The sequence below is a fragment of the Pecten maximus genome, unplaced genomic scaffold (assembly GCF_902652985.1).
Source record: "Pecten maximus unplaced genomic scaffold, xPecMax1.1, whole genome shotgun sequence".
Lineage (NCBI taxonomy): Eukaryota > Metazoa > Mollusca > Bivalvia > Pectinida > Pectinidae > Pecten > Pecten maximus.
The window spans coordinates 1-11,676 of NW_022981016.1; the positions used below are offsets into that span (position 1 = coordinate 1).

Consider the following 11,676-nt stretch of genomic DNA (forward strand, 5'->3'; position numbering starts at 1 on the left):
TTTTCTTTTTTTTTACACTTATCATATTGTAGGAGAAAATAGCCAAGTCCCATGGGTCACAGTGCGGTTTCTGTACCCCGGGGATCGTCATGTCAATGTATACACTCCTGAGGAATATCCCTACTCCGACCATGAAGGACATGGAAAGTGCCTTTGAAGGTCAGTGATACAAATTATGTCCAATCAAACCTTGAAAACTCAGCAAAATATATGAAAAAAAATCAGCATAAATATAACTAATTTGTGGATGGTAAGTTCTATAAATAACGAATGGGGATTAACATGGTCTCTTTCTATGAGGGTTTTAACTTTTGAATTAATATTTATATGTTGAAGGCGTATTGAACGCTGGGTAATGATTGTGTGTATGCATATTATTGGCAACCAGCCCGGTTCATATTTTATCTAGGCAATAAAAAAAATGCTACATATGAGGCCACGTTGACACTTTGTATTTTCCTTTCTGGTGTACCATAACACCTTAACACACATCGAGTTTCCTCTGGCCTTGACACCGTGTCTGGTGTATGGGACCGTACACCAGACATGGTGTCAGGGCCAGAGGAAACTCGGGCTACTAGTTACCTTACTTAGAACGCACATTGGTTTGGTTTGGTTTGGTTTTAATTTGTTTAACGTCCATTAACAGCCGGGGTCATTTAAGGACTGCCAGGTTTTGGTACACATGTACCCGCACGATTAGGTCATGACTGTGGTAATGGAGATATCCTATTCATGTTGGTACATATTATGTTGAATGTTATCGCATGGTCCAGCTGTAATTAAGTTAAGTTTATTTTCCGATACAGGATCAAACAAGAACCTCTTCATCGGTTCTTAAAAACATGAAATCTAAATATTTGAAATATAGATAATTATGACATTACTTGTATTATTAATGTATCTCAGATCTATAATTGTATAGGAGTTTCTGGTTCTCCCAGTGCTTATCCAGTCTATTTTTAAATGTATTTACATTTGGCGCTAAAACTACATTTTCAGGAAGATTGTTCCATATGTTTACAATGCGCAAGGCGAAGAAGTTCATGCGAACATCTATTCTAGAATGTTGTGGAAACAATTTCAAACGTGTGACCTCTTATTCCCCGTCTTTGTGAGTGGTCTTTCCACATCTTGACAAATTCCGTTACACAATCATCGTAAATACTGTGTGTTGTCTTGTATATTTCAATCATGTCGACTCTTTGTCTTCTGTAGCTAAGAGTTGGCAATTTGAGCTTCTTTAATCGATCCGGATATGATAACTCGCGAAATCCAGGTATCTGTTTCGTAGCCCTCCTTTTCACTGCCTCAATCATATCGATATGTTTAAGTTTGAAGGGATGCCATACACTATTTGCATATTCAAGATGAACTCGTATTAGCGTTTTGTATAACAGTGAAAAATTATGTTCGTTTAGAAATTGAAAAGATCGCCTTATGACTGTAAACATAGAGTTTGCTTTCTTTACTTGGCTACTAATTTGATCTTTAAATGCCAGAAATCTGTCTACCATTACTCCTATGTCCTTTTCCTTTTCCACTTCTTGTAAAGGTTGGCCCTCTATGTGGTATGATCTTTCTCCACATGGTCGGCATATTTGCATAGATTTGCACTTTAAGGGATGAAAATTTAAGAGCCATTCATTGCTCCAATTTGAAAGTTTGTCCATATCTTCCTGTAGGATATCAACATCATCTTTACCACGTACTTTTGAAATGGTCGCGGTGAGGTGCAGAATATATATTACACGATAAATCGCAGTGTGCATTCAAATGAACATACTGTATCGCCTGAAGTGATTTTTAGCGATGTACATTGTATTTATACATTCCTGTGAGAAAGAGAGAAATTATTTTGTTGTTTTTTTTATTTTATTTCAATCTACTGTAAACGTACTTATTTTAGCGCAATCAAATTTTAGCGCATTTGCAGATTTTAGCCAGTTAGCGCAATGCTGAATTAGCGCATCCACAGAACTTTCTATAGAAATAGAACGTACAAAAAGTAATTAGCGCAATCATAATTTAGCGCAAGGCTTCCAGCGCGAAAAGCGCTAAAATAAAATTACCGCTAAAATATGTACGTTTACAGTATTTTATTTTATTTCGATATTTCTTCAATATGTCTTCAATAATGAATTCCCCAATGACCGGTACGTTTTGGATACGGCTTTGGATAAGGCTTCCCCAAAGAACTGTCATAGGATTTGAAAAAAAAAATCCGTTAAAAAGTGTTATCACAGCTATATCAAACAGCAACTTAACCTTGGCTTAACCCTTGTATGCTGGTTGTTGATAATATTCTAAAAAAAAATCACCTGAAATGACTTAGATGTTAAAATAATCTACATTGTCCTCCAATCCTCACTGGAGGAAATGGACCAGGTTATGCAAGAAAGCGCTGAGAAGAAGTCTTCGGTTAGCCAATTACTCATTTATATCATTTCAAAAAATTAAGACCAGTTTGTGTTGAGCTACTTTCAGCTTTTTCAACCTTCTTACTCCAAGCGTTGTGTTGTTATTTTTTCTGTGATAAGTCGTTATCTGTCACACGAATTCGTGGTAACGGGAACCAGGCCTTCAATGTCGAATCGACAGGGGCATGTTAACACCATAGAGCAGTAATAATGCCCGGATGTTATAAACAATTTAACCTATGACTTTTTGAACAGGTAATTTGTGCAGATGTACCGGATATAGGCCAATACTGGAGGGTTTTAAGGCCTTTACAAAAGTAAGTAGTTTGTTGTTGATGGATTTAGTTTATATAAACTGTCTATATATACATTTTGTATATACATTTTTTTAAATTAAATTGAAATATAAAAGAGAAGCTACATATTAAAAGGAATGTTTATTGCACCGCTTTATCAGAGATATTGCAACGTAGTAGTATTCGTGGAATATTTTCGTATAAATGTTGTTGGCATAACCGATAATCTTGCCGATAATCTTGGATAATCGTTTCTATGATTTTCACACACAAAAAAGTGTTTAATATGTAGCGGAATTGGACTTGACTGAACGTCCGTGGCCGGGTACTTAAATAGTTTGAGCGTCTGTATTATATATATAGTTCGGAGGTCCCGGGTTCGAGTCCCGGTCTGGTCGTTGCATTTCTCCCCTCCTGTTACATTTACCACCCGACTAAATACCTAAGGAATTGGTATAGGGCCTCGTGTGTGTCTTCGGGTGGAAGACTATGATGAAGGAGGGAGGAATGTAGCCGAACTAGACTGGGCTCAACGCCGGTGGCAATGCAGCTCAAAGTGCCAGTCTAGAAATTGGAGGTCCCGGGTTCGAGTCCCAGTCTGGTTGCTGTATTTTCTCTCTCTCCTGTTACAAATGTACAATAATGTTGAATGGTATATATATCCCAGGGAACCTGTGCTATGGGTGAAAACTGCTGTCGCAACCAAACCAAGGTGAACACCGATTCCACCAGACCCATGGTAAATGGGCACGGCTCAGTTGTTCAGATGTATAGCAACGGGACCTCGACAGACATATCTAATGGTCATGATGATGATCCCCAGGTAATTACATAATACAAAGTTTTAATAATACATACAGGATCAAAAGACAAGACATTCAAATCAATATGATACACTTATTTCTGCGCATTACCTGTATAATATCTTGTTTCAAGAGGGATATGGTTCTGATGGTTGTATATTAGGTGTATTGCCAGACAAGGGGAACGCCTATGGCCTGACTACACATACATATACAATTATCAAAAAAAAACTGTAAACATTTTCGGATTAAAATTTAATATTAAACTGAATTAACACAAGGATTCTGTTGGTTAAACCTTACCCAGTGTCATCTTCGCTAGCCAAGGCTGTTACACTCCACGAACCAGTGTATACTGGAGTCAGGTTTGATAGATATAATGCTACCCGATGACTTACTAATTCGTAAAACGTTGCTAGCCAGAAAACAACCTGTGCTTTTGAAGCATTTCAGTTATGGAGTCGTTGTTATGATATTTGTTGCCTAGCGACACTAAACTATTGTACTGTGTTTGAATTGTTATGTATTACCTGATTGGTCGGTTCTACCAGTACGTATAGGTAATTGATACCGATATAACAATATTGTGACGTCACAAAGAAATCAAATATATAATACATTACGTCACACGGTTGTCTCTGCAGAGAAAGGTAACCGGCCTAGTAAAACAATCGACAGTGTCATATAGAAATTAATCTAAAATAATTCACTTATATTCTAAAAAACCTAAGAAATATTATCAATAAAATCTTACACTCCTGGCTACGTAACATGGAATTTATTAATATGTAAGATGATTCCTCGCCAGGTAAACAGTTTAGATATTTCAAATATAGAGTCGCTCAAGCAAAACTGAAAAAGAGTAGAAATCATTATTATATATATGGGTCACGGGCCGGTAAGCACTATTCATCTGGTGGTACAATATTAATGTACACCTGGTCAACGACCTTATATATTTTGTGTTAATACTGGTACATGTAGGTCAGGAATGTGACTCCGATTATCTATAATATACAGAAGTAAAATAAGTATGTCAAAGAAGATTTAATATCACGCTCTCCACCCAATATACATATATGGCCGTTGTACCGTATAGGTTAAGAATGGATTGGTACGAGTGTGAGAATAGGTTTTAAAAGATTATTGGGAAGTTGTGAGAAGGTAGAATAAGGAATAGGGGAGGTTGAGGGTAGTTGATTGAAAGGGATGGGGTTATAAATATAGGATATTGTGAAGAGGGGATGGAAGAGGTTGTGGGGAGGGGAAGAAGGAGGTTGTGGGTAGTGGATGGATGAGGTTGTAGGGAGGGGAAGAAGGAGGTTGTGGGGAGGGGAAGGATAGGTTGTGGGGAGGGGAAGGAGGAGGTTGTGGGGAGGGGAAGGATAGGTTGTGGGGAGGGGAAGGAGGAGGTTGTGGGTAGTGGATGGATGAGGTTGTAGGGAGGGGAAGAAGGAGGTTGTGGGGAGGGGAAGGATAGGTTGTGGGGAGGGGAAGGAGGAGGTTGTGGGGAGGGGAAGGATAGGTTGTGGGGAGGGGAAGGAAGAGGTTGTGAGGGGGATGAAGGAGGTTGTGTGGAGGGGATGGATATGTTGTGGGGAGGGGAAGGAGGAGGTTGTGAGGGGGATGAAGGAGGTTGTGTGGAGGGGATGGATAGGTTGTGGGGAGGGGAAGGAGGAGGTTGTGAGGGGGATGAAGGAGGTTGTGTGGAGGGGATGGATATGTTGTGGGGAGGGGAAGGAGGAGGTTGTGAGGGGGATGAAGGAGGTTGTGTGGAGGGGATGGATATGTTGTGGGAAGGGGAAGGAGGAGGTTGTGAGGGGGATGAAGGAGGTTGTGTGGAGGGGATGAAGGAGGTTGTGGGGAGGGGGAGGAGGAGGTTTTGGGGAGGGAATGAAGGAGGTTGTTGGGAGGGGAAGGATAGGTTGTGGGGAGGGGAAGGAGGAGGTTGTGGGGAGGGGAAGGATAGGTTGTGGGGAGGGGAAGGAGGAGGTTGTGAGGGGGATGAGGAAGGTTGTGTGGAGGGGATGAAGGAGGTTGTGGGGAGGGGATGGAGCAGGTTGTGGGGAGGGGAAGGAGGAGGTTGTGGGGAGGGAATGAAGGAGGTTGTGGGGAGGGGATGGAGGAGGTTGTGGGGAGGGGATGGAGCAGGTTGTGGGGAGGGGAAGGAGGAGGTTTGTGGGGAGGGAATGAAGGAGGTTGTGGGGAGGGGATGGAGGAGGTTGTGGGGAGGGGATGAAGGAGGTTGTGGGGAGGGGATGGAGGAGGTTGTGGGGAGGGGATGAAGGAGGTTGTGAGGGGGATGAAGGAGGTTGTGTGGAGGGGAAGGAGGAGGTTGTGGGGAGGGGAAGGATAGGTTGTGGGGAGGGGAAGGAGGAGGTTGTGAGGTGGATAAGGAAGGTTGTGTGGAGGGGATGAAGGAGGTTGTGGGGAGGGGATGGAGCAGGTTGTGGGGAGGGGAAGGAGGAGGTTGTGGGGAGGGAATGAAGGAGGTTGTGGGGAGGGGATGGAGGAGGTTGTGGGGAGGGGATGAAGGAGGTTGTGGGGAGGGGATGAAGGAGGTTGTGGGGAGGGGAAGGATAGGTTGTGTGGAGGGGATGAAGGAGGTTTTGTGGAGTGGATGAAGGAGGTTTTGGTGAGGGGAAGGATAGGTTGTGGGGTGGGGATGAAAGAATGTTGTGTGGAGGGGATGAAGAAGGTTGTGGGGAGGTGAAGGAGGAGGTTGTGGGGAAGGGAAGGATAGGTTGTGGGGAGGGGAAGGAGGAGGTTGTGGGGAGGGGATGGAGGAGGTTGTGGGGAGGGGATGGAGGAGGTTGTAGGGAGGGGAAGGATAGGCTGTTGGGAGGGGAAGGAGGAGGTTGTGAGGGGGATGAAGGAGGTTGTGTGGAGGGGATGGATGAGGTTGTGGGGAGGGGATGGGTGAGGTTGTGGGGAGGGGTTGGTGGAGGTTGTAGGGAGGGGAAGGAGGAGGTTGTAGGGAGGGAAGGAGGAGGTTGTGGAGAGGGGATCGTGGAGGTTGTAGGGAGGGGATGGTGGAGGTTGTAGGGAGGGGAAGGAGGAGGTTGTGGGGAGGGAATGAAGGAGGTTGTGAGGAGGGGAAGGAGGAGGTTGTGGGGAGGGGAAGGAGGAGGTTGTGGGAGGGGATGGTGAAGGTTGTGGGTAGGGGATGAAAGAGTGTTGTCGGGAAAGAATGAAGGAGGTAGTTTGCGAAGATTATATTATGGATGATGTCGAGAGAGGATTGTGGACATTATGAGTAGGGGATTGGTGAGGTTGTTAGGAGTTGATTGGGGAGGTTGTTAGCAGTGGAATGTGGAGGTCGTTGGGGGGTGGATTGGTGAGGTTGTTGGGAGTGGATTGGTGAGGTTTTTAGGAGTGGATTGGGGAGGTTGTTTGGAGTGGATTGGGGAGGTTGTTTGGAGTGGATTGGGGAGATTGTAAGGTGTGGATTGAGGAATTTGGCTGTGAAGGAATTTTTGAGATTTTACATACACGGAGTAAGTATGGGATCGAGAAAATTGTGGGAAGTTGATTGGGATTGTGAGGGGGGGGGGGGGGATTTCGGAGGTTGTGATGATGGATCAATGTAAATAATGTGTATCAATTCATGATCAGGGACCGTCAAACGGAGACATCCAAACAGACCTTGTACCGAGTGACTCAACGCAGGATCCAATCTTTCCTCCTCAACTCAGGGTGAGTTTTACCTCATTATTTCTCGGTTATCTTAAATTTTAAAAATTTGCAAATAAATATTATCTCTCTTAAAGATGATACGACTAAAAACCAACATATTGTAGAATTATTCCTAAGGTACCTTTTTTTGCCAGACGAGCAAGTATGACAACCAGGCCTTGTACTATAAAGGAGAACGGTCAGTATGGTATCGGCCGACCTCGCTTGACCAGCTACTCGAACTCAAGGACCGCCACCCAACAGCACGACTCGTCGTCGGTAACACAGAAGTCGGTACGTGTAATGATTGGTGTGTAAATCAATTACGTGTGGCAGAAACGATTAAGAAGTGATTGGTGTTCATGTGAGGTCTGATATAACTTGCTTCGCAATTGTTGTAAAATCACCACTCTCCCACAATTACATGTATGTTATATACGGATTATTTCTTCCGCTAGTACTCGAACCCCGGACCTCTGGATGGCTGGTCTTAAGCAAAACCGATCGAGTTAGTACGTGTATATCGCAAAAGGGTTACAAAAATAAATAAATAGTTATGCATGATTTTCTTCATCACATGTAATTCGATAGATATTGACGACACATTGTTTTATTATGTTTTGGTCAATATGGCAGAGTTTGAGATAAAACTATGCAGATTTCTGAAAATAGCCCCAAACTCCACTGTTCAACTATTTATCTCTAAAACAATCTTCTTAATGCTCAAATGTCCTAATAATATCTTATATGGAAATTTGTAATAATGGAAATGCTGCCCTATATGCCATATTTGTGCTATATAATTCACAGCCGCCATTTGCATTTTAATGTCAAAAGAGAATCAATGTTTATGATCTTATGAAGTAAAATCAGGTCAAACCAATGCCGCTACTATCTGCTACAGACACTTATGTGCATAACGGCATGGTAATTTTGTGCATTATACATGATCCATATGAGCCTGAAACTTGCATTGTTATGTATGGTTGCCGAAAGTATGAGCAGCTCAACAAATTACATGTATACAGTAAGACCCATGGATAGCCATGATGTATGCTAACAATTGTAACAGGTTACTTTTGTACCATTGCAACAGCATAGTGATTTACAAGCTTGAAAAATACCTATAAAACATTTAAAAAAATCAACTCGAGTTCGGCCAGATTATAATGTAACTTAAAGCGACTATATCTGTAGATTTCATACTCATTAAAGCAACTACATCTGTAGATTCCATACCCATTAAAGTGACTATATCTGTAGATTTCATACTAATTAAAGCGACTATATCTATAGATTTTATACTAATTAAAGCGACTATAACTGTAGATTTCATACTCATTAAAACGACTATATCTGTTGATTTCATACTCATTAAAGCGACTATACCTGTAGATTTCATACTAATTAAAGCAATTATATATCGCTTTAAGTAACCGGTCATGTTTAATGATACTTTTTTATCAGGTCGCCCAACTTTATGAAGGACTCGGTGGTTTATGAACTAAACAACAACAGATGATATTAATGTTATAATATGAATTAGAACTATTTCTGAGTTAGACTTGTCTTTGTCAGATTGTTCATATAAATAACTGATTTCGTGGCTTAAAGTGCACTAGCATCTTCTGTGATTGTCTAGGCCCGCCATCTTTAAAAGACCATTCCCTATAAAAGGACACACAACAGTAAGATCCTGTGTAAAGAGAAATTGATATTAACATGGCATTTGTAAAATGTAATCATATTTTGTAAAATTAATGTTTATATCTCCTTTCCAATATATTTTTACAGGCTCTCGGCAGAAAAGTTTATGATAACAGACTAATTCTGTTCTATTTTCAATTGACCTTTATTGAAATTTCAGGCGTTGAGATAAAACTGAAGAACATGCACTACCCAGTAATGATTTCTCCAAGTCATATACCGGAACTACAGAGTGTGGTCACGGACGCTGATGGCATCACATTAGGAGCCTCTGTCACCCTCAGCCAGCTTGACGAAAACCTTCGTGCTGCTATTGACACCATGCCTGGTCATTAACTGTTTTCTGATACTATATATATATTACTCGAGTTGATTATCATAAATCACACCTCAATATACTATACCATAGACGAATTGTCAGAATAATGCCCGTTCATTTAAAACTGGCATTGTTTGCAAGGTTAAAGGTCATAATCACTGTATATGTTGCCAGGTCATAGATCAACATCTCCTTGATTGAAGTTCATTCTTTTTGGTTTAAGTCGTTCATGGAATTTCAATTTCAAAAAAAAACCAAAATGCTCCTGAATATTTCTATAATATTGCATCTGGTTCATTACTGACCTCCGCAAATATATGGACTTACTCACTGAATCTGTGTTTTATTTTATCGCATGAGTGATGAGTTGGGTGCATGGCTATTTCCTTCATAATATTAAGTATCATAAATTACTTTTATTTCCGGAAGCTCCAATTCTATGAAGAAAAGCGTTATCATTTTAAGGGAAAATGTATCAACTCCTTCGGTGTTCAAATATTTTTGATAATTTTATACGTGCATCAACATTTTAAGAATTCATGAAGTAAGGGCGATTGGGTAATTGTTACCATTCCTGGTACAATAGTTCAGCTATTGACGTCTGACACATATTTGCCTAAATGCTTGTTTTTGACGTCAAATACATTTCTTTGTTTGTTTTATTTGTACAGAAAAAAAGACAGGTATATTCCGAGCTATTGTTGAAATGTTACGTTGGTTTGCTGGTCACCAAATAAGGAACGTGGCTGTAAGTATCCAACAGTCATCTTCTAAAGAACAAAAATCCTACTAAAACATCTATTTGTTTTGTGTGCTTATGCTCTTATTCCACTGACATAATGCCTTTTTAACAACGTTTAATTAATAAAACGACCACATAATTTATTTGGGTGGAGTGTAAGTGTAACTGGTGATGTATAAAGTGTGATTGGTTTTTTCGTTTTTTTGTTGGTTTTTTTTTTTTTTTTTTTTTGTCTTTACTCATGTATTTTGTATATGTCATATATTGTAAACAAAATTTGGAAAAAAAATAAAATATAGATTTTTTTTTAAAATCTGTTAAGCTGCGATAAAGGCGTGCTCTCCTTTCGATATGTAACTCTAGTAGACAATTATTGACATTTCCTATTTTAACAAAGTAATGGTTAATATATTAGATAAAAAAAACAATAACCTGATATAATACATGCATATAATATGTCGTCCTGTCCACTTTTAATATTGTATCCACACGTGTTCCAGGCTATTGGTGGGAACATCATGACCGCCAGTCCAATCTCGGACCTCAATCCTCTCTTCATGGCGGCTGGCGTCAAATTACAATTCGTATCAAAAGGTAAATACTGATAAATTTATATAAATTTCACAATTGTTCAATTACATTTAAATGTATCAGTTCTTATGATTAATCCTTTAACCAGATTTCTTTTATTCCTTTATACCGTATTTACAATCATGAACATAATAAATATCGACGAATGTTATTCTAAGATCACATTATAACACAGCCCAGTATCAGTGAGTAAAGGACACTGGAATATGTACATTGTAAAAAAAAAAAATTTTTTTTTTTTAATTTTTTTTTTTTTTTTTAAATCGTATATTTTTTGTTGTTGATCTAGGTGGTAAAAAACGAACGATACCCATGGATGAACATTTCTTCGTCGGATATCGAAAAACTGCAGCTCATTCGAATGAAGTTCTTGTGTCATTGACAATACCCTACACGCAACAGGTGAGATAGAATTTGTTTTTAAATGTTTCACTGATAATTGATATGATAATAGAGCTCGGGTCGACAGGCATATTAAAGGCTCTGGTTTTACTTTATTCTCGCATACGAAGAAATGATTTTCATGACCACGTCCATACCCGAAAAGTATAAACGAATGTGTTCTAGTTTTACAAACACCTATTTAATATAGAAGGGATTTTCTGCTACAACGGTGTTTGTGTCCATCACTTAAATGGAATAAGTCTGAAATATGTCATATGCTTGCCTAGTCAATATTCTGATGAAACTACAAACGCTTTCATTTTCATTCTTGATTTTGATAATTAACACGGAAATCGTGACCTTTTTTACACCTTTACATACGTACACTGTGGGGTACAGTTCTAATTCAAATTACCTAGTCAGTTTCCAGACTCATGTGCAAATATTTCTCACGTGATCTTTCATTCCACTTAACAATTCTGACGAGTTTCGTTTTATCAATCTTACCTTTCCATAAAATCGCGATCTCAATCTCATTGTATTTCTTTATATTTCAAAGTTGATCAAATAGATTCCAATATTATACAATTCTAGTCTTTTCTGAGGTCAAAACCAGGATTAGTCTTTGGTCAATAGTATCTTTCTTGGGTTGATAAATCAAGGTATTGACCAGAAAGAAAGTCTACATAGAATCTGTTCCCAGGACAAAATTACAAGACAAAAACTTGTAATGCGGGGA

At 39.7% G+C, this 11,676-nt stretch overlaps 1 protein-coding gene across 1 annotated transcript; it reads left to right on the plus strand.

Moving 5' to 3' along the window:
* Positions 1–36: 36 nt before the first annotated feature.
* Positions 37–10,955, plus strand: LOC117319863 (xanthine dehydrogenase/oxidase-like; the record flags this gene model as incomplete). The annotated part of the gene is made up of 9 exons (XM_033874577.1): positions 37–159; positions 2,676–2,737; positions 3,384–3,539; positions 7,135–7,215; positions 7,350–7,488; positions 9,062–9,229; positions 9,892–9,968; positions 10,463–10,556; positions 10,843–10,955. Coding segments are annotated over exons 1-9 (960 nt in total), but the record flags the coding sequence as incomplete, so codon positions are not given.
* Positions 10,956–11,676: the final 721 nt, after the last annotated feature.